At 43.9% G+C, this 22,540-nt stretch overlaps 1 protein-coding gene and 1 pseudogene across 2 annotated transcripts; one reads left to right on the top strand and one right to left on the bottom strand.

Moving 5' to 3' along the window:
- Window positions 1-2,057: 2,057 nt before the first annotated feature.
- On the bottom strand, window positions 2,058-20,709 carry NXF3 (nuclear RNA export factor 3). 2 transcript variants are annotated; one of them, XM_025372279.1, is made up of 20 exons: window positions 20,444-20,709; window positions 10,908-11,076; window positions 10,539-10,692; window positions 9,811-9,894; window positions 9,600-9,704; window positions 9,395-9,475; window positions 9,205-9,274; window positions 8,960-9,048; window positions 8,470-8,579; window positions 6,835-6,871; window positions 6,404-6,472; window positions 6,269-6,324; window positions 6,019-6,126; window positions 5,840-5,898; window positions 5,615-5,730; window positions 5,477-5,519; window positions 4,816-4,888; window positions 3,873-4,002; window positions 2,485-2,545; window positions 2,058-2,243 (listed from the first exon to the last, which is right to left on the bottom strand). In XM_025372279.1, the coding sequence occupies exons 1-19, from the start codon at window positions 20,469-20,471 to the stop codon at window positions 2,534-2,536; spliced, it is 1,593 nt and encodes a 530-aa protein (XP_025228064.1). In that variant the 5' UTR covers window positions 20,472-20,709; the 3' UTR covers window positions 2,058-2,243; window positions 2,485-2,533. The 2 variants fall into 2 exon arrangements, with proteins under 2 accessions (XP_025228064.1, XP_025228063.1); XM_025372278.1 differs by lacking the exons at window positions 2,058-2,243; window positions 2,485-2,545 and having other exon boundaries at window positions 3,729-4,002.
- Window positions 14,659-16,751, top strand: LOC112615529 (annotated as a pseudogene).
- Window positions 20,710-22,540: the final 1,831 nt, after the last annotated feature.

Here is a 22,540-nt window from a genome sequence, read left to right on the forward strand (position 1 = left end):
GCCAGGTTTCTGTTTTTTGTTTTTTGAGGCAGAATCTCACTCTGTCGCCCAGGCTGAAGTGCAGTGGTGTGATTTTGGCTCAGTGCAACCTCCACCTCCCAGGTTCAAACAATTCTCCTGCCTCAGCCTCCCGAGTAGCTAGGATTACAGGTGCCTGCCACCATGCCTGGCTAATTTTTGTATTTTTAGTAGAGACAGGGTTTCACCGTGTTGGCCAGGCTGGTCTAAAATTCCAGACCTCAAGTGATCCACCTGCCTCGGCCTCCCAAAGTGCTGGGATTATAAGTGTGAGCCACCACGCCCAGCAAAACCCTGCTAGATTTCAAACATGCTTGAATCAGTGACTGCTTTTATTATTTCATATTCTCCCCTTCAGAATGGGGATGTGTATTCTATACCTGTCCTGCCAATGAATTTTGGAAGCAGGTTGCTTGTTTTCTGGTTTTACAAGTCCACAGATGGAAAGGAATTTTGCCCCTACATGGTTCATAGATCAGATTTCACTCATACCTGATTTAGATGATATTTGGGACTTTTTGAGTTGATGGTATTTAGACAGGATATTTGACTTACAGTTGATGCTGGACTGCATTAACTTTTGGATATGGTGGGATGGGGTGAATGTATTTTTCACATTAGATGGATAGGAATTTTCAGGGACCAGAGGGTACAATGTAGGAGGTTGAAGAGTGGCCTCCAAAAGATATGTCACCTGGAACTTCAGAATGGGACTTTATTTGGAATAAATGTCTTTGCAGATATTGATGTAGGGATCTAGATATGAAATTACCCTGGATTAGGGTGAACTATAAATCCAGTGAGTGACTTTGAAAGGGAAAGAAGACACTGAAAAAAAGACAATGTGAAGATGGAGGCAGAGATACCAGTTATGCTGCCACAAGCTAAAAATCATCAGCAGCAACCAGAAGCTGGAAGAGGCAAGGAAGAATTCTCCGCTAGAGCCTTTGGACGGAGCATGGCCCTACTGGCATCTTGATTCTGGATTTCTGACCTCCAGAACTGTAAGAAAAGAAATCTGTGCAGTTTTAAACCTCCTAGTTTGTGGTACTTTATTATGGCAGCTCTAGGAAACTACTACATCAATACAGACACGATTCCCCACATGCACATGTGCGTGCACACACACAATGTTATTTTTCTGAAAATGTTTTTAGCTTTTTCTTCTAAATTACCATCTTATCTCAACGACTGCAGTTATGTTTTTGTAGTTATTATAGTTGGATAGCTTTTCATAGATTTTGGGGGGCCACTGCAATTGCTTTTTATTTTTTACTTTGAAATTATTATTACTACATTTTGGAGACAGGGTCTTGCTCTGTCACCCAGGCTGAAGTGCAGTGGTGCAATCTCGGCTCAGTGCAACCTCTGTTTCCTGGGTTCAAGCGATTCTCCTGCCTCAGCCTCCAGAGTAGCTGGGACTACAGGCATGTATCACCATACCTGGCTAATTTTTGTAGTTTTAGTAGAGACAAGGTTTCACCATTTTGGTCAGGCTGGTCTTGAACACCTGACAAGTGATCCGTCTGCCTCAGCCTGCCAAAGTGCTGGGATTACAGGCTTGAGCCACCGTGCCCGGCTGCAATAGCTTTTTATAATGATTTGAGATTGATATCACTTTCCCTTCTCTCTACTGATTTCTTTATATATGAAGACTATTAATCCTATGTCCATCATATATGTGGGCAATTTTTTCTTCCCAGGTTTTCATGCATTCTTTAATGCTATTTTTCCCCAAATGGGTTGTTTTTAAATTTGAATAGATTTGTATGGCTAAGAAAGTAATAATGTTCTCTGCATAAAAAGTATCTTACTTGATGGACTAGGGACATAGAATATTAGCCTCCAGGTTTAACAGGGTTAGAGAGCACTCCCCACCTTGGAAGCCACATGGCCCTCTGGAGCACAGCTCTGTCCTAAGGCTGGGTCCAAGATTTGAGACTCTACTCTAGGATTTCCCAGGAGTTACTCATTCTCTCTGAATATTCTTTTCCTTTTCCGTAGAACGGAGATTATAATGCCTGACTCAAATGGATTTTGCAGGGATTTGACATAACAAGCAACATCATTCTTTATTGTGAAAAGAAACAGAGATCCTGGGGGTGACAGGGGTGGACAAGTGCACAGAACTGGCCCCTTTGGAAGGATGAAAGTCAACCCTGTGAGTTGGGCTTTGGTTTCTTAGCCCGAGCCAGATCTCCTGGTTCAGTCACAGGGAAATACATCTATTGGAATAAAAATACAGGGAAGATGATGAGGCTGAAGATTATGACACTTAAGGATTTCCTCTTAGGGCTTTGTTTTCAGAATCCTAGGTCAGTCTATGTGAGGGCCTTCTCTGGGATCTTGCCCTTGGCCGAGAGGAAGTGCAGGAGGGAGCTGGGAGATCAGCAGAGCCGGAAGTCCAAAGTTCCATCCCCAGGTCACCCGACCTCTGCTCACTTGGCCTGAATTCCTAGACCTCACCTTGGGCCGTGCAAGAACATGAGGAGCTTGGACGTAGTCACACTGGTTGTTATGAAGGCAGCTGTGGTGGGGGAAGGACAGGTAACATCCATTAGGACCCAAGTGGAGACACTCTGACAATACAATGCCATTTCTTAATCTATGCAACAGAAACATGTCTGTGTTTTCTGGAATTTATTGCAGCAGAAGGAACCCTGTGAAAAGCCAAATGTCTACCAACCCTGAAAAGCCAAATGTCTACCAACAAAGGAACAGGATCCACGGAACTGTGAAAGGAAAATAAATCTTGGGATCCCAAAATCACTAAGCTAAAGGGAAAAGTCAAGCTGGGAACTGGGTCATGCAAACCTGCCTCCTCTTTTGGTTCCTAAATAAGATGGCTATAAGATGAAAAGCTACACGCCTCCCCCATATTTTGTCCGCAAGGAAATTTCTCGTGAGCTGCAAGATCTTTACCGTAAGGTGTTTCTATTAAAATTTCACCACGACAATGTAAATTGATAGCTTATCTTTACAGGTACAGTCACCCCCCTGTCCTCCAGACACAAATGCATATCTGATTGTTCCCCGGCCCCATTTTGTCTATGTCATCTTTATATTAAAAAATGCAGATTCACTGAGCCAGACAAAGGCATGAGTAACTATCTTTCCCTACCCTCCCCCTTACATGAAAATTGTGTACTTCTCAATATCCTACCCTTTCCCCTTTAAATCCAGAGTCCTCAAAATCATCTTTGAAAGGCATAGACCTGTCTCCCCGGCACATGTCCTTAACTTTGGCAAATAAACCTCCTAAAATGATTGAAACTTGTCTCGTCATTTTTCTCAATTGACAGAATTCAGAGAAGTACTGTACACCTGTTCAAAATAACTAGGTAGCTGAATATATACCAAAAGGGAAATGTACAGTTTGATACTGAGTGAAATAAAGAAGCAAAGCCAACGATCTGCAAGTTCCCATTATTCATTCCCCTGCTCCTCCCAGCGCATACCAATCACTGATCACCATACACACCCAGCACTCACTTCTTTTTTTTTTTTTTTGAGACGGAGTCTTGCTCTGTTGCCCAGGCTGGAGTGCAGTGGCACAATCTCAGCTCACTGCAAGCTCCACCTCCTGGGTTCACGCCATTCTCCTGCCTCAGCCTCCCAAGTAGCTGGGACTACAGGCGCCCGCCACCACACCCGGCTAATTTTTTTTTCTATTTTCAGTAGAGACGGGGTTTCACCGTGTTAGCCAGGATGGTCTCGATCTCCTGACCTCGTGATTCGCCCACCTCGGCCTCCCAAAGTGCTGGGATTACAGGCGTGAGCCACCACGCCCGGCCTAGCACTCACTTCTGAGACAACTAGTAGTTCATCCCCGACTGGACAGAGAAAACCTGCACCATTTTCTGCTGCTCCTGGGAGAAGGCAGGCACGCTGGAGAAGGCTGTGGGCACTAGGGTGAATAAGGCACTCTGGGTCCCTTGGTGGCTGGTATCCCACACAAAGAGCTTGTCATTCACGATGCACAGACTGGAGGAAAAATGGGCCATCAGGTAGCTGGAGAGAAGGACATCTCCCCACCCCCTACAAGAATCTTTTCCTACTGTTCAGAAACCTGATTTCTTCGATACCTCTACTGTGCCTGCCTCCTAGCTTTTTGGCTGGTACCCTCTAACCTTCCCACAGAGGCCACCTTTGGAGAGACTGCCTATATGCTTCACCAGTTTTGCAGGTTTGCCTACAACCCAAGGATGGTTTTACACTCACATTTGCCCTTTACAATAGCCCAAGGGAATAGACAGTGTAATCACCAGTTTCAAAGGAAGATTCTGAATTACAAAAAGGTCATATGCCTCGACCAAAGTCACAGTGAGTATCGCATCAGGAAAGAACTCATACTCTGACTCCAGAGCCCACACATTTTTAAAAATTTTTTTCAATACAGGGTCTCACTCAGGCTGGAGTGCAGTGATGTGATCTAGGCTCACTGCAGCCTCAACCTCCTGGGGTCAAGACCCTTCCACCTCAACCTCCTGAATGGCAGGATGATAGATGCACACCACCACATCCAGCTAATTTTTAGTGTTTTTGTAGAGATAGGGTCTCACTGTGTTGCCTAGGCTGGTCTCAAACTCTCGGGCTCAAGCAATCCTCCCACCTTCAGCTTCCTAAAATACTGAAATTACAGGCATGAGCCACTGCTCCTGGCCCATACTCTTAACTATTACACTAGACTGTTGGTTTTTTACAACATTGAGAACACCCCGAGGACTGCACCACCACATTCCCACACCACTGGCCCCAGGCCGGGATGGGTGCTCCCACCCACAACACAGCACTAACCTGGAACTGCTGCCAGGGGTAGCGATGAAGGTCCGAGTGAAGGCAAGAACAGAACCCTGAGACTGTCCTTCCACTTCAAAGACAACAAACAACATTGCCTTAGAGTTGCACAGGCTTTACATGTTCACACGGTGTTCCCCAATCAGTCTTGCTTGACACTCACACAGAAGGGGGCCAGGCCAGGATAATTGCTCACTTGGAGTCAGGCGGATGTGGTAGGAATGGGGAGGGCAACAACAGGAATAATCTGCTCCCAGTGATAGGGCCCCTATCATGTGTGGGGCCCTGTGAAAACCACAAGTTCACTTGATTCCTATATCACAGTAGCCCAAGAGATGGGTTATTATTAGCCCTATTGTGCAAATGAGGAAAGTGAAGGGTTAAGTAACTAGCACAAGTTCACAGAGTAAGGACCTGGGATGAGAGCTGTCAGACTCCACAGTCTGTGACCTTAATGCAAGCCTGAGCTGTGCAGGGCAGACAGGCGTGGACCTAGGTCAGATCAGGGTGGTTTATGGGCAGAGTTGGGGTGGGAAAACACAGAGGGAACAAGAGGAAGGAAAGGAACGAAATCAGGGAAGCTGGGGGAGTTCTGAGAGGGAGCCCAGCCAGGGGGAGGGAGCAGTGGGGGATCTGGGGAAGGGACTCTACAGACACTCACCTTCCTTGAATACCCCATTGACAGAAAAGCAGAGCATCCATTCCTGAAAGGGAAGAGCTCAGGTGCTCAGGATCCCCCTTAACCTCCTACCCACCTCTGGCTCTCTGGGCCTGCCCGAGGGAGGAAGCAGGTGCTCACCGTCTGGCACCACATGTCCACCAGGAAGGAGCTGAGGTCATGCTGAGTTTTGGGCAACGCACTGAGGGAGTCCACAATGTCACGTTTTGTGTGCCTCAGCAGCTCCCCCTTCAGGTCTGTAGAGGAGAAGAGAAGCAAGGATTTGGGGGGCTGCCACACTTTGGTTGTGTGATTGTTCCTGTCACACCGGCTTACCCTGCCCAGTCTTCTCCATCACACACTTACAGGGGTCCTTGAGAATTTTTATATTCCTGCTATCCTTGAAGTACTTGCACAAGCTGCTCCTAGGAGAAAAAGAGGAGCAGGAGTGGGTGGTCCGGCCAGCGAGGGCATTTCCAGGAGTTGGTGTCTTTCTGCAGGGGAGTCACACGGCCCCAGACCAGGGTCTGAGCTATAATACTCACGGGGCTGAGTCCTCGGGGTTGAAGGGAATGCTCAGGGAGAAGCAGGCCTCATCATGGTAAGCACTAAGGAGACCCTGTCGATCTCCAGAGTCATAGATCAAGTAATACCTGTTGGGGACCAATAAGAATAGGCTATCTCTGTGGCCTGGGTGCCAAATGAGACTTAAAAGTCTCACTGTGGGCAGACTTGTACTTGGCTAACCTCATCTGACCTAACCCTCTCTTGCCTCAGATTCCCAGGGATACTTACTGCTGCAGGAATTGCAGGACCAGATTCTTCAACATCTCAGATCCAAAGAAGCTTCCCTGGAATAAAGAGTCCCCAGGACCACAGATGGTACCCCCCCTTTCTCATGCACCACCCTGCTGGATCCTCTCTTCTCACCTTACAGGTTGGTAACGTCTTGTGGGCTTCAGTACCACACAGAGTTGGTCTGGGTGACTGCTGGCCATCCTGGGGAAGGCAAGAGGAAGTCAGTAGTGCAAAGTAGGGAGGTGGCACTGGATAATTAGGGAAAAGGAAAGACCCAGGAGAGGGTGAGATCAGAAATCAGGTGTGAAAGCGTTCTGGAAATTACATGGGCAAGATTACTACAGTCAGCATTGCCGCCACCTGAAGGCTGTTGTGAACTTGTGTGAAGAAGCTCCACAGGCTCTGCCAAGTTCCCACATGGGACTGTATCACCTTCCCCCCTCCCTTGAGGTTTAAGGGTTAGATCCATAAATGTAACTGGGACAATATCTAAAGGGGTTTGGGGCAGTTGGGGGCAGCATCAATCCCAATTAGGAAAGTCAATGATCAAGGAATACGCTTACCAGGCATAATAATTTGGGGAACAATTCCAGGATGGAGCTGCCGAAAATCAAAACAAAATGGACAACGGTAAGTGAAACTGTGGAGCTGTCCTCCTCATGGGAGCAATCACACCTACATCAGAGACACAGTGCAGTGTGTCCACCTACACTCCGGAGTCCCTGCCCCTGCAGCCCTGGGCAGCATTGAGAGCCCAGGCTTCAGGACTTTCTTCCCCTCCCTCCATCCCTCTCTCACTTTTGTCCAGGTCCCCAATGAAGGCTCCACAGGGAGCAGGAAATGGGGTGGGAGCCCAGGGCTCTGCTACCTCACTGGGTGTCCATCAATCTGCCTGGCCTGGCCCTGTCCAAGACCAGGTCAGCTCTTATGGACGGCCCAGGATGCTGGGACAGGGAGGGTGGTGATGCAGGCTCAGGAGGCAGGAAGGGGAAGACAGAGGGATGATGGCAGAAACGGGGTGAAGGTAGGGGAGGGAGAGACAGGTGAGACATAGGAGAGGAGAGACAAGTGAGAAACAGGATGCAAAGCAAAGGGAAGGGAAAGATGCTGTACCATGGTGATGGAGTTCGAGGAGGAAGAGAGAAGAAAAGGGCGCCCCTGCTGCAGCCCTTTCCCTCACCGCCCCCGGCTGGTCCTGGGGACCGAGGCAGGTAAGGAAAACATGCAGCTGTTGGGCTGGGGCCCACTGGATGCAGCTGGAGCCTTTCTCACCTGTGTGAGCTCAGTCTGAGCTGCGCATGGGAAATGGAGGAGTGAAGGGTCAGGCCCTAGCTCAGCATGGGGTTCAGAGTCTGGGGACCCCCTCTCCCGACCACTGCATTCTCTTGTGATGGTCCCTGACACCTGTGCCCCTCTGTGCTGACGCCTTGACGGAAGAATGCTACCTGTCTTGGGCTACCCAGGACTCCTCTGAGGGCCCAGGCAAGACAATGTGAGTTGTGGAGGGAAGGAGAGGTAGCGCCCCGAGAGGCCTGTCTCCTCAACCTCCTCTGCCCTCTGCCATCCACTCCTGCCTCGGGAAGGTGGCCCACTTTTGGTCCCCTGACTCAGGAAACCCAGGTTTCTCCCCGAGGAGGGCCCAGCTCCTGGCATTGGGCCAGAGAAGAGATGGCATGACAACAGCCACCCAGGGCCTCAGCCCTCAGTATGAGGCAGGGAAGCCCCCATGCCAGCTCAGGACGGGTGGGAGAACCTATTTGGAGCAAGAGAAGGAGAATCCCCTTCAGGACAGGGGAGGGAAACCGTGTCTCAGCATGGAGGCAGGAAGGCCTGTCTCAGCATGAAGACCTGGGCTGGAGGACTCTTCTGGGTCCAGGGCACCAGCACCTGAATACTGCTGGTCCTGGGGAGGTGGGGAAGTCCCGCTTCCTGGTGCACACTCACAGAGGGCACGCTGAAGGAGGCTGGGTGGAGACAGGCGGGAAACGCATCCCAGAGCAGGTGAAAAGGGCAGCATGTCAGAGGAAGGAAAGGAGACCTCTAAGCACAGATGAGTGAGTGACACAGAGAGAGGAGTGAGGCGAGGGGGAAGGAGAGGGTCTGTGGTCCTCCCAGAAGACCAGTGCTGCCTCCTCCTGCAGAAGGGCACTATCAAGCACAGGTCAGGGCCCCAGGCGGTGACAGAGGGTACGACTGACTTTATGTTGCCGGAGTTATCCGAGAAGGTGGTGCACACTGGGCTTCTGTCCGCACACTTCTCTCCTGGCTCTGTCCCTTTCCATTTGTCCATCCCCACTGCAGACATCACCTGCAATTATGCAGAAGAACCACATAGACCCAGGAAAGAGCAGCCGGAGGGCCCTGCACCCTCAGTCTCCTCCCTTGCCAACAAATCCACTTCCTTGCCTCTTGTCACTACCCTAATGAACTCTCCTCTCCCTTTTTCTTCAAAAAACGATCATTTTATTTTTCAAGAAATTCAGCTTGTTAATGTCGGGGGCCTTTGGCATAATGTCAAGCTTCTGGGAGGCTTTGTTGCTGTTTGGGTTCAAGGGCAAAAGCTATGATGAGGCATGAATTAAGAATTAAGAGTGAAGGCCCCCAACAGGGGATATCTTAGACCAATTAGCCTCCTAGCTAATCTCTTCCACTTTCACCCTCAATCACAGCATGAGCCTAAGGCCTCACCATAGGTATGTTCTCTTCATGGACGTGCAGGGAGGCAGCCATGCACTTTCCAGGATTCGACGCCATTTTAGTATCACGGGTCATCATGTCTCCAGAAAGCAGAGAGGAGAAAATCAGAAGTCTGAGAGGGACCTGCCTGGTACAGCATCAGCACTAACTCCTCCCCAAGTTGCCAACTCTAAGGCACCATCTCACACAGACACCTCTGCCCTCATCTGCCATAGAATTACTGTTATCAGCCATACCTGGGTAAAAGGGGAGTCTCTGGATATCAAGAGCTTCCTGGGAGACATCACACTGTTGGTTCATGGCCAGCTGCAGAGTATAGAGATGGTTTTCAGAGGCTCTGAAGTTGAGGTGGTGAAGGGGACAATAGGTGGGGAAGAAGCGGTGGGTCTGGCTTTGTGTGAACAACTTGCCATGAGTCTGTATTACCTTTATCTTCTCCACCTTTTCTGACTTCAGCTCCTTCTGCGCAAAGTGGGGTATACCAGCAGGGTTGACAAAGATTGATATCTGCAGAGAATGCAAGAGGGGCTGAGTAAGCACTAGGAACTTTGAGCCCCAAGATCAAGTAAGACCTCACACTTGCTCTGCCCTCTTGCTCAATGCTAGCCTTGGTCATTCACTTGACACACACCTTTTCATTATCCTCATCCCAAATCTTGCCACTGACATTCTTCAGTGCATAGGCGATGCTGGCATTCTCCACAAAGAAGGTGGCATGCATGTTTTCATAGTGAAACTATAGGGAGAGTTGCAAGAGAAATAAAATATGAGGCCAGAGTCTCTGCTCATCCAGTCCCCAACCTGTCCTGTTTTTTCTCGTCTGCCTCATGGTCCTTTCTTACTTCAACTGGGATGAAGGGTACACTGCATTCATTCCGAATCAAATTCAGCAGCCACTTCTCATTGTATTTTATGCCGAAGGGAACCTATGAGTGAAAGAAAGAATGAGTGAGGAAAGGAGACTGACATAATGGAATTAAACATTAAAATTGGACCCAAATATGTTCCTTTCAGGCTTTAAAATAGTTGAAGATAGGACAACATCCATTATTGCTAACTTATGTATTTCATTATTATGTCATTCATCATTTCTAATATCTATTATTTCTAAGCACACATGGATTTCCTAAATACCCTTTCTTACTATTCAGTTTTCTTAAAATAATCAATTTAAGATGTTTAATATGAGTTTTCTTTTATAAAGTCCCACAAGAGTTTACCTAAGGCAGACCAGGCCTGCCCCTTTGACAAGGACCCCACTAATTCAACCCCTCACATCCTTAGTTTGAGCCAAACTGAAGCATCCGGTGTGGAGATACTCTATCTCCTTAGCATTCGTTTCCTCCTTTGATTGTAAATGACCTCTTCCGTTCTCTCTGCAGTCAGTCTGTTCCCTTTACATTGCTTCTCTGAATTTACTCTTAGATGATCTAGGATGTTAACTCCTAGTAATAAAGGACAGATTACAAACTTTCCTGCCCTTACAAAAGGATCTAGTGTCTACACAAATCCAACACAGTTACCCCTGTTCTCCTTCGGAACGTTAGATCCATTTTGCCAGGACACTCACTGTGATCTTGAACCAGCTCCCTAAGGTCCCATCCGGCATGTTCCCCTCCATTCTTCTCTCTGGAGGTTTTTGCTCTCTCTCCATGTTAACATGGGTTTGGTCTTGTTTACGAAAACTGCCTTTCCGATTATAGGGTGAAATAGCATAGGGAGTGCTGTGAGCAAATGGAGAAAAGGTAGTTCACATATGCTCTGAAAGTCTTTTACACACATTTGATCCACTGATACCAGGGCTACAATGACGTTTGCTCAACCATTAATCGAGTTCTGTCATTCTCTCTCTGTCAAGTTGGAAAGAATGACATATTCAGCTACATGGTTATGTATTTCATCGGCTGGTACATTCCAGCCATGCTGACTGGTCACTTACTATCTTACTGAAGAGTCCATGTGGGCACCATGCATTGCTGCTTCTCCATCTTGCTGCTGATGGGATGAAGAATGTATGCCAGGATTGACTTTTTCAGACCTACTGCTCAATCTCCTTTGGTAAATATCCGAACATCTTGCTCTTCTTTGAGCAACTTGATCAGTGTGACCTTAAATTGAGAACAGCACATCAACACTTAGAATACCAGAAAAAAATCTTGGGAAAATATAATGGATAATGAAAAAATTCACTGATGTTTGTTTATTTATTTATTTATTTATTTATTTATTTTTTAGAGTCAAGATCTGGCTCTATTGCCAGACTGTAGTGCAAGTGGCATGATCACCGCTCACTGTGGCCTTGTCCTCTATGGCTCAAGAGATCCTCCCACCTCAGCCTCCCAGGTAGCTGGGACTACAGGCACATGCCACCACATCTGGCTGATTTTTTTTTTTTTTTTTTTAGAAATGGGGTCTTCCTGTGTTGCCCAGGCTGGTGATTTTTTATAATCTAGAAAGAAATATATCACAGTGCCAAAAAAGTTGAAAGACTTCACTGTGGTTTCACCTCCTGGGAGATGAGAGTTGGGGAACATTCACAGCCAAGGAAAAAACAAGCACAGCAGAAAGGGTTTGGGTTTGGGTGATGCTGATCTATGATGATAGTCCTTGCTCTGCCCTTTTCATTCTGGGTAACCTGGAACAAATTGCTTATCATTTCTAACCCTCAATTCCCACCTCTACTTGGAGAATAATAAAATCTACCCTAAAAGCTTGGTATTATGGCTCAAGGGTCAAAGGCAAGTTCCCTGCCTCAAAGAAGAATCAGATAAATGAAAACATTGCTGAAGAAAATATCCAGAATGAATCTTGGAGAGACATACTTATGGAAATTAATTACCAGAAGAGTGAAAGAGAGAATTTAAAAAGAGTGGTAAGCGTGGCCGGGCGCGTTGGCTCTTGCCTGTAATACCAGTACATTGGGAGGCCAAGGTGGGTGAATCATGAGGTCAGGAGATCGAGCCCATCTTGGCTAACATGGTGAAACACTGTCTCTACTAAAAATACAAAAAATTAACCGGGCTTGATGGCGGGCACCTGTAGTCCTAGCTACTTGGGAGGCTGAGGCAGGAGAATGGAGTGAGCCCAGGAGGCGGAGCTTGCAGTGAGCCAAGATCGCACCACTGCATTCCAGCCTGGGGGACAAAGCGAGACTCTGTCTCAAAAAAAACCAAAAAACAAAAACAAAAAACATGTGGTAAGCATATCTAATACTACTTCTCCACTGTTCCCTCTCCTTATTTCTGGGACTCAAATTCCAGACCTCCAGGCCAGGCTGGTCTCAAATTCCAGACCTCAAGTGATCTGCCCACCTTGGCCTCCCAAACTGCTGGGATTACAGGCTTCAGCCACTGTGCCCGGCCTCTACAAACTTATTATTTTTTTTAATTAGCCAGCCGGCGGTGGCTCATGCCTGTAATCCCAGCACTTTGGGAGGCCAAGATGGGTGGATCACGAGGTTAGGAGATCGAGACCATCCTGGCTAACACAGTGAAACCCCATCTCTACTAAAAATACAAAAAAATTAGCCAGGCGTGGTGGTGGGCACCTGTGGTCCCAGCTACTAGGGAGGCTAAGGCAAGAAAATGGTGTGAACCCGGGAGGCGGAGCTTGCAGTGAGCAGAAATCGTGCCACTGCACTCCAGTCTAGGAAGACAGAGCAAGACTCCCGTCTCAAAAAAAAAAAAAAAAAAAAAAATTGCCAGTGGGGCGTGGTGGCTCATGCCTGTAATCCCAGCACTTTGGGAGGCCAAGGAGGGCGGATCGTGAGGTCAGAAGTTCGAGACCAGCCTGGCCAATATGGTGAAACTCTGTCTCTACTAAAAATATATTTTTAAAAAATTAGCTGGGCATGGTGGTGTGTACCTGTAGTCCCAGCTACTCAGGAGGCTGAAGCAAGTGAATCGCTTGAACCCAGGAGGCAGAGGTTGCAGTGAGCCAAGATTACACCACTGCACTCCAGCCTGGGCAATAGAGGGAGACTCCATCTCAAAAATAAAAAAAAAAGAAAAAAAATTAGCCAGGTGTGGTGGCATATGCCTATAGTCCCAGCTACTTGGGAGGCTGAGGCAGGAGGATCATGTGAGCCCAGGAGGTCAAGGCTGCAGTGGGCCATGATCAAGCCACTGCACTCCTGCCTGGAAGGCAGAACAAGATCCTGTCTCAAAAAATAATAGGAGGAAATGTGTACTTTAAGAAAAAACATTTCTAAAGAAAAGACATACATTCCATAATGATGTTAATGTAACAAAAATTGGGCAAAAATGTGACCAACCGGCCGGGCACAGTGGCTCATGCCTGTAATCCCAGGTGGGTGAATTACCTGAGGTCAGGAGTTTGAGATCAGCCTGAACAACATGGTGAAACCCCATCTCTACTAAAAATACAAAAATTAGCCACGTGTGTTAGTACGCTCCTGTAATCCCAGCTACTCGGGAGACTGAGGCAGGAGAATTGCTGGAACCCGGGAGGCAGAGGTTGCAGTGAGCTGAGATCGTGTCATTGCACTACAGCCTGGGTGACAAGAGTAAGACTCCATCTCAAAAGAAAAAATAACAAAACTAATTTACACTGAATTGTGATAGGCCAAAGATATATATTGTAATCCTAAGGATAAACACTACGACAATGGCAGAACATTTCACTTTCTAGCCAAATGAGGTAAAATTTTAATAGTTAAAACTATTAATCATTTCAAAGGAGAGGTGTGGAAAAGAACTTAAAACAGGCAAAAATAAATATATAGTAATATGGTCTATTTAAACCAAATCATACCTATATTTTCATTAAAAGAAATTAGACTTAAGTATTCCAAATTAAAAGGCCGAGAGTATCACACTACATGAAAGATTCCATCAAATTATCCTGAAAAGAAAGATGTAAAATTTAATAATATAGAATATTTGAAAATAAGAAAAATGGCATGATGCATACCATTTACACACTGACCGACTAAAAGCTTATATAACCATATTAATAAGAGAAAATATATACTTTAAGAAATACTGGCCGGCCGGGCGCAGTGGCTCACGCCTGTAATCCCAGCACTTTGGGAGGCCGAGGCGGGCGGATCACGAGGTCAGGAGATCGAGACCATCCTGGCTAACACGGTGAAACCCCGTCTCTATTAAAAATACAAAAAACTAGCCGGGCGTGGTGGCGGCGCCTGTAGTCCCAGCTACTCGGGAGGCTGAGGCAGGAGAATGGCGGGAACCCGGGAGGCGGAGCTTGCAGTGAGCCGAGATCGGGCCACTGCATTCCAGCCTGGGTGAAGGAGCCAGACCCCGTCTCAAAACAAAAAACAAAAAACAAAAAACAAAAAAAAAGAAATACTAGAGAAAAGAACTCATAATGATAAAGGTTCACATCAACAAGAAGATACTAAGAAAGCAGGTATGCGCACTGCCTTCGCGGCACCTGAGCCTGAGGTGCGTGGCTCCCAGGCCCTCGCCAGCTCCAGGTGTGTGAGGAGGACTTCAGAAACCCGATTGAGAAGTGGAAAGACCCCCAGGGAGGGTCGGACCTGCCTCAATTCCGCTAAGGTCTTTCATTTCTTGTTCGCCTACTTTCATGAAATCTTCACATCGTTTTAATGGTACTAGTCAAGACAACAAAATCAACAGACTTTCAGCCTTGAGGCAACATTGGTGTAAGAACACTATGGAGCTCATCAGAGTATATCACTGAAAAATATGATGGCTGAAAACAATTTTAAAATGCTAAAGATTCAACAGTGCGTGGTAGCCAACAAACTACCTAGAAACAGGCCATATATTTGCAATATTTGCTTCAAGCACTTTGAAACACCATCAACAAAATTAACTAGGCACTATCTCATTCATACTGGTCAAAAGCCATTTGAATGTGATGTGTGTCATAAAACCTTTAGACAACTAGTTCATCTGGAGAGGCATCAACTAACTCATAATCTGCCTTTTAAATGTAGTGTTTGTCAGTGCCACTTAAAAAATCTGAAGACATCTGTGAAGCACCAACAACTTCACAATGAAACCTATCAGAATAAGGTTAAACAGGTCAGAAGACTGCTGGAGGCCAAGCAAGAAAAGCCAATGTATGGAGTGTATAATACTTTTACCAGAGGAAAGATGGGCATTACACCCGTGCTGCAAGTCCAATCCCACATATAACATGAAGAGAAGAAAGAATATTCATGCAAGTACAATCTGTGGCAAGATGTTTCCATCACAGTCAAAACTTAATAGGCACGTACTTATTCATACTGGTCAGAGGCCTTTTAAATGTGTCTTGTGTAGTAAATCTTTTCAACAGTCACCTCACTTAAAAATCCACCAACTTACACATTCAGAAGAAAGACGTTTTCAATGTTGTTTTTGTCAAAAAGGATTTAAGATTCAAAGCAAACTTCTGAAGCATAAACAAATCCATACTAGAAATAAGGCTTTTAGGGCTCTTTTATTAAAGAAGAGGCATACAGAATATCGCCCCCTGCCTAATAAGTTAAAGGCAAATCAGGGTGGTTTTGAAAATGGTGATATTGGTGAATCTGAGTAGAATAATCCACTTTATGTCCACTCAATTTATATTGTCCCTTTTCAATGTCCAAAGTGTGAAAAGTGTTTTGAATCACAGTAGATTCTCAATGAACACATGTGTTTTCCTGCTAGAGGTGGCAAAATTCCAAGCAGGTTCAAAAGAAGCTACAACTATAAAACCATTGTTAAAAAAATATCTTGGCCAAGCTTAAACGTGCTAGGAGTAAAAAATTAGATAACTTTTGATCTGGGAAAAACGTATTTAAAAAGAGTTTCTTGAAAAATTGTGATCATATTTCTGGTGAGCTGAGCTCTGAACAAACCCAAAGAACATTTGTGGGTCCTTTTGGCAAACATGGAACATATAAAACAATTGGCAATAAAAAAAGAGAAAACATTGACTTTGCCATTTTCTTGGCAAAAGCAGTTCCAGAACCAAAATTTGGGAAAAAAATGAAAGATATCCTTACGACAGCAAACTTATTAAGCATTGATAATTCGGTGAATAAGAAAGACTTGTCAATATGTGGCTTATCAGGTGAGGAATTATTTAATAACTGTGACGTACTTCAGTGTGGTTTTTCAGTTCCAAGGGAAAACATACTTACTAGACATAAGATATGCCCTTGTGACAAATGTGAGAAGGTATTTCCTTCTGTATCCAAACTAAAAAGACACTATTTAATTCATACTGGACAGAGGCCTTTTGACTGTAATATTTGTGGGAAATCTTTTAGACAGCTCACTTAAAAAGACATGAACAGATTCATAATGAAAAGAGTCCTTATGCATCCCTTTGCCAAGTAGAATTTGGAAACTTGAACAATCTTTCTAATCATCCAGGTAATATTGTTAACTATAATGATTCCCAACAATGTCAGGCTCCTGGTGTTCAAAAATACGAGGTCTCAGCGTCAAATCAAATGTCAGGAGTTAAGGCAGACTCACAGGATTTTATTCCTGGTAGCATCAGGCAGCCCTGTCTTCCTAATGTACTTCTGGAATCAGAGCAAAGCCATCCTTTTTGCAGTTATTCAGAGCGTCAAGAGAAAAATGCTGTCTTCCTGTACCGATGCAGTATTTGTGCTAAGAGTTTCCGATCTCCATCTAAACTGGAAAAACACTACCTAATTCACGCAGGGTAGAAACCATTTGAATGCTCAGTTTGTGGCAAAACATTCAGACAGGCTCCTCACTGGAAGAGACATCAACTTACTCAATTTAAAGAATGACCACAAGAGAAAGTGGTTGCCTTGGATTTGGTTATGTAAACTGTCGCAACCACTAACAATTGTGGTCTCTGGTGATCTTATTTTTAAAGCCTGTATTATTTAAAATGCATTTTTATCAAGAGGCCTGCATTAAATTGAATGGTTTCTCAAGTATTTGTCCTGCATAGTAAGTAGGTAAAATACATAGAAAATTAATACAATGTTTTAGAAACAGCCAAATTAATTTTCAGAGGCAAGAACATGATTTGATGCTATAAAGTAGGCACTTTAATATTGTAAACATATGCTTTGGCTGTACTGAAAAGTATAAATTCATGATGCTGTACAAATAATTTAGTCAAATTCATTTTTTAAAGTAATTATTCCTTAAGACATGCCATCTCTTTTTATATATACTCAAAAGACTGAGAGGCAAAAATTCGCTTTTAGCTGCAGCACATAGTCCTGCTATATTTCATTTATTTTACATTTCATATGAAAGCATAATTTTGTCCACATGTGGCTCAAATTGCATTGATTTTTTTTTTTTTTTTTTTTTTTGTAAATTTACAGAACTACAGAGACACTAAAGGTGAATATGGATGAGAAAATTATAGTATTTTTTCACTGGTCTTTTCAAAGCTATTTATTTTTAGGACTATGTGGTAATCTCACTTTTTCAGGTGATTAAGGTTTTTTTTTTTTTTTCCCCAGCGAGTGCCATCTTTCACAAAATAAATTAAAAGTAGACAAGAGGCTAGGATGTATCCATATACATTTACCATGTTTACTTACCAGGAATATTTTCCAAGTGCCATAGTCTTTTTCATAATATGTATGCAGTTTTATCTTTTCAGAGGAATAATTTCAAGTCATTTATTTGCTCATTAATTATAGCAGTAGTCATAGACTTAAGACTCTATTCTAGAGATCTTCATCTCCATAAGACTTTAACATTTATTTTAGTAAACTTTTCTTTTTATGCCTCTTTAATGGAGTGGTCCTATTATTTAAGCCTGTTCTAAATTTGATCAAATGGCAATGACTAGGTCTAGTTTTAGTTTTTATTTTTGCAAGAGTCTAATGCTACAGAATTTTATTTTGATCCTTGTTAAATTTTTATTTTAATTAGTAAGGTAGTCATTCCTGTAGAGGGATAAGATGCTTGTAGAGTTGTGGGTAACATTCCAAATAGAACTGTTATGATTTGGGAAATATTCTAAACTACAAAGGACTTATTTCATAATGACAAATTGTCATTCACATTTTCCTTCATTTATAAAATCTTCAGGAATGATATTTTCTAGCAATAAAAGGAATTAACCATTATGTTCCTAAGCTGAAAAGAGGAACAGGTGGGTAATTATCCTACCATACTTAAATATAGTGGAAAATCCTCTGTTGAGACTGTGGATAAATGAACAATTGTAAGTTTTGCATCATAATCTGAGAACTCCCTTTTGGGGAAGGGGGAGGCAGGAGGGATAGTAGGTGGGGGTGATCTGCTTGCTTCTTTTACCACAGGTGATTTTTAAGTAACTTGGGTTTAATTTACAGAGATGAAACATGACAGTCTGAGTAACACACCCAAAGACATAGAGGTGTGCCTGTTTATTACGTAGAGACAGCCAACAAAAACAGAGGAGAATCACATGCTTTAAAGAACACTTTCTCTTAGGTTTCCTTGGGATATGTTCCTCTAGTGCAAGCAAGATAATGGTTTACAGAATTTGCTTTATACAAAACTTTTCAAGAACTCATCTGTTACACAAAAGCAAGGAATAACTAGTTTATATTTTCAAATAATGTTCAAGGTTTTTTTCCTTAGTATGTCTGAAAGTATTGATTTTGGCATTTTTCTAAGCAATTTATGTAATTTTATTTGAAGGAAATATTTTATATACTCTTTCTCAACCTAAACAGGGAGAGTCCTAACACTGTTGTGTTTGTATGATTATGAGGCTTTATTTGCCTAAGTGATACTACTATACTTTATTTTTGACCCATGCCTTTTTAAGCTGTTTCATATTGAAAGTTGGACTATTGTAAAAATTTTGTCAAAGGTGTACTGAAGTGCTATTTGAAGTACCTGTAACAAAACACAGTTGGTCCCTCCATATCCATGGACTCTGTCTCTGTGGATTAAACCAATTGCAGATCAAAAATATTAGGACAAAAAAATTAAAATAATACAAATAAAAAATACAATATAACTGTTATTTAAATAGCATTTACATTCCATTAGATATTAGTCTAGAGATAAAGTATACAAGAGGATGTGCATTGGTTATATGCAAATATGCCATTTTATGTAAGGGACTTGAGTATACTTGGATTTTTGGTATCTGTGGGTGGGCAGGCTGGGGGGATCCTGGAACCAATACCCTGTGGATACCAAGGGACAACTGTACTTATTTATCTTTATTATTATTGCAAGCTTTTTACAGAAACTTTATAGGAATGAAAATATACATGTTAAGAAGATTAGGCCGGGCGCTGTAGTTCAGGCCTGTAATCCCAGCACTTTGGGAGGCCGAGACGGGTGGATCACGAGGTCAGGAGATCGAGACCATCCTGGCTAACATGGTGAAACCCTGTCTCTACTAAAAATACAAAAAAATTAGCCAGGCATGATGGCGGGTGCCTGTAGTCCCAGCTACTCAGGAAGCTAAGGCAGGAGAATGGCATGAACCCGGGAGGCGGAGCTTGCAGTGAGCGGAGACCACACCACTGCACTCCAGCCTGGGCAATACAGCAAGACTCCACCTCAAAAAAAAAAGATTAAACATTAGATATTAGATGGTTTGTTGCACACTAGAACTGCTAGTATTGTTGAATCAATTACTTTGATTTTATGAAAAAATAAACACATATCTTTAAAGAGAACTAGAAGAATTTTTTGTTTGAGTGATTCCAGGCTGTAGCACGATTATTTACTGAAGTAGTTTGATTGGCTGGCTAACTTAGTAGAATTATTGTTTCTTGTTTTGTACTGCAATAAGGCTTATAATTGTAAGATAAAAATGTGTGTGTGCTTAAGGGAAGTAGGTGGTGGTTAAAATTATTGAAAAATTTTCAGAATACTTTAAAAATAAAGTTTCAAGTTATACAAAAAAAAAAAGAAAGTAATTCTAAATTTGTATGCATGTCTTAACATGGACCAATCTATGTTTAGATACGAAGCAAAAACGGATCTAAGTAAATAAATAAATAAATAAAATCACAATGACTGTGGGAATTTAACACACCTCTCTGAGTAACAGATAAAACTAGCAGACAAAAATTCAGCTACATAGCGAAGATTTAAATGGCATGAGTAATAAGTTTGCTTAAATGACATAGAACACTGCACAGAAAAGCTACACATGGAACATTCCAGAATAAGTCATACGCTGGGCCGTAAAGCAAGCCTTGAGAAATTTCTGGGGCGGGGGTGGGGGGTAATACAATCTACCTTGAATGGTTAGTGTGAAGATTAAAGATGTATTATTCCCTGCCCCACTACCGCCTCTAGGTGTACAACCAAGGAATGTTAATTTTTACCAACCCCTGCCTCAGGAGACCATCCTCATACCTCAAACCCTGGCCCTGAGAAGACCACAAGACTCAGGCCTGGGCCCTTGCCACTGCCCACCCCCATCTAAAGGGAGATTGGCTGGGTGTCATGTGGGTTAGGGTAAGGTGGGGAAGGGGGCTCAGTCCCTTTTGCCCTGTGGAGACCTGAAACTCCAGCCTCATGCTGGCCAACTCACCCATGGTGTGTCCTGAAGGCAGTGACATTTTACCAATGTCCTTACAGGGCTCTCTTGAGGAGAATCTGTGTGGCCTGGGGACGGGAGTTTGGAGAAGATTGAGGAGGGCTGCTGAGGAAGGCGAGAGCAAGTCCCAAGCCTTGCTTACAGGAAGTTCCTTCCCCAAGCAGAGAGAGGAGTGTCCTAGGAGTCAGAGGAGAATTAACTTCCTGTTCTTACCACCCCCGAAAGTTTGCTGCCAGCCTAACACCCAGGGAGATGTTTCTAATGTAGCCACTCCTGCAAAGGTGGTTAGCAACAATCACAATCATGAGGCCTAGGACCCAGATACTTACTGAAACAAACACGGAGAACTCAGCTTGCTGGTCATCTCCAGTGCATTACATTGTATTCATTTACTCTGCAGACTCAGAGAACTCTGAGTGCCTATCTTAGCCCAAGCTCTGTACTTGCTACATTACTTTTTTCTCCATGTATTCCTCACAAGGGGACTCTGAACTCAGAATCACCAGCTCCGTGAAGGTGCTAAGGCTTAATAAGCTATAGGAACTTGTCTGGAATGATTCAGATGTGACCTGGAGAAACGAAGTGGAAATGAGAACCATGGAATGGTGGGTGACCCCCTCTATGCACAGCTTTTCTAAACTCTTATAATATTTGTGGTTTACTTAAGTTAGGGCAAAGTAAGAGAATGTTCTGAAAATACTCGTGTGACTGGAATTAACTAAAGCCCATCCTAGAGAGAGAATACAAAAAAAAAAAAAAAGACCAGGAAAATATAAAGTCAAAGTTCAGTGTGTCACTGTAATGAAAGTAGAAAAGAATCAAGTACTTTCTTAAAGACAAAATAAAATATAGTCAATGTAGATGGATACTCCTAATGATTAGAGCCAGAAATGTAGCTCTTAAAGTCTCAGGCCAGCGAGAGGGAATAAACTAGGAGCCTCTCTGTGTGCCAGGGCATCAGCCAGAATTTTCTGGAATTTTTCACCACTTTATTACAGTAGGTAGCTAGTCAGGCATAAGTGGGGCAGGAATGTCAGGTGACCATCAGGTGATGGTTCAGCAGTTGTCACACTGCCTCTCTGAAATGATAATTGATCTCAGCCAGCACCAGGAAGAGGCAGTTTCCCAATAGACAAAAACACCTGAAATGGGTAATTGGCAGCTTCCAGTAAGATCTCAAGAACTGACCGAGTGGACTCAAGCATTCCTTTCTCTTTTTTTCTTTCCTGCTCTAAAGCTTTGAAGTAAACTTCCAGTCCTGCTCTGAAACTTCTCTCGGTCTCCTTTTCTGCCTTATGTACCTCAGTCGAATTCTTTCTTCTGAGGAGGCAAGAATTGAGATTGCTGCAGACCCATATATATTTGCCACCAGTAACTTGAATATTTACCACCACTAACATATTTTGGTGCTATGTGACTCAGATACCTTCTGCCAGTAACACGTTGTCTGAAGTCCCTTCCTAGGGCTCAGTGCCCTGAGAGAGAAAGTCCAGCCCCTGAGTAAGCTGAAGAGATACCTGCATACGACAGGGTGTGAACATTTGGGGTGAAACAAGTGTAAGACCGAAAAAGCACACACCTACACACACTGTGAAGTCGTGAGTTTAAATCTGTATTGTTTTTGTTTTTGTTTTTGAGACAGAGTCTCGCCCTGTCGCCCAGGCTGGAGTGCAGTGGTGTGATCTAAGCTCACTGCAACCTTTACCTCCTGGGTTCAAGCGATTCTCCTGCCTCAGCCTCCAAAGTAGCTGGGATTACAGGCACATTTCACGATGCCCAGCTAATTTTTGTATTTTTTAGTAGAGAGAGGGTTTCACCATGTTGGCCAGGCTGGTCTCAAACTGCCGACCTCAAGTGATCACTCGCCTCAGCCTACAAAAGTGCTGGGATTGCAGGCGTGAGCCACCACACCCAGCCTAAATCTTTATTTTTTTATAAAACAATATTATGTGAACATTTTTATAAAATGGTAAATGCTATGGTTTGAGTGTTTGTGTTCCTCCAAAATTCATGTAGAAACTTAATCCCCAATGCAACAGTGTTAAGATGTAGGACCTTCGGGAAGTAATTAGGCCATGAAAGTTCCACCTT

Source organism: Theropithecus gelada, chromosome X (assembly GCF_003255815.1).
Source record: "Theropithecus gelada isolate Dixy chromosome X, Tgel_1.0, whole genome shotgun sequence".
Lineage (NCBI taxonomy): Eukaryota > Metazoa > Chordata > Mammalia > Primates > Cercopithecidae > Theropithecus > Theropithecus gelada.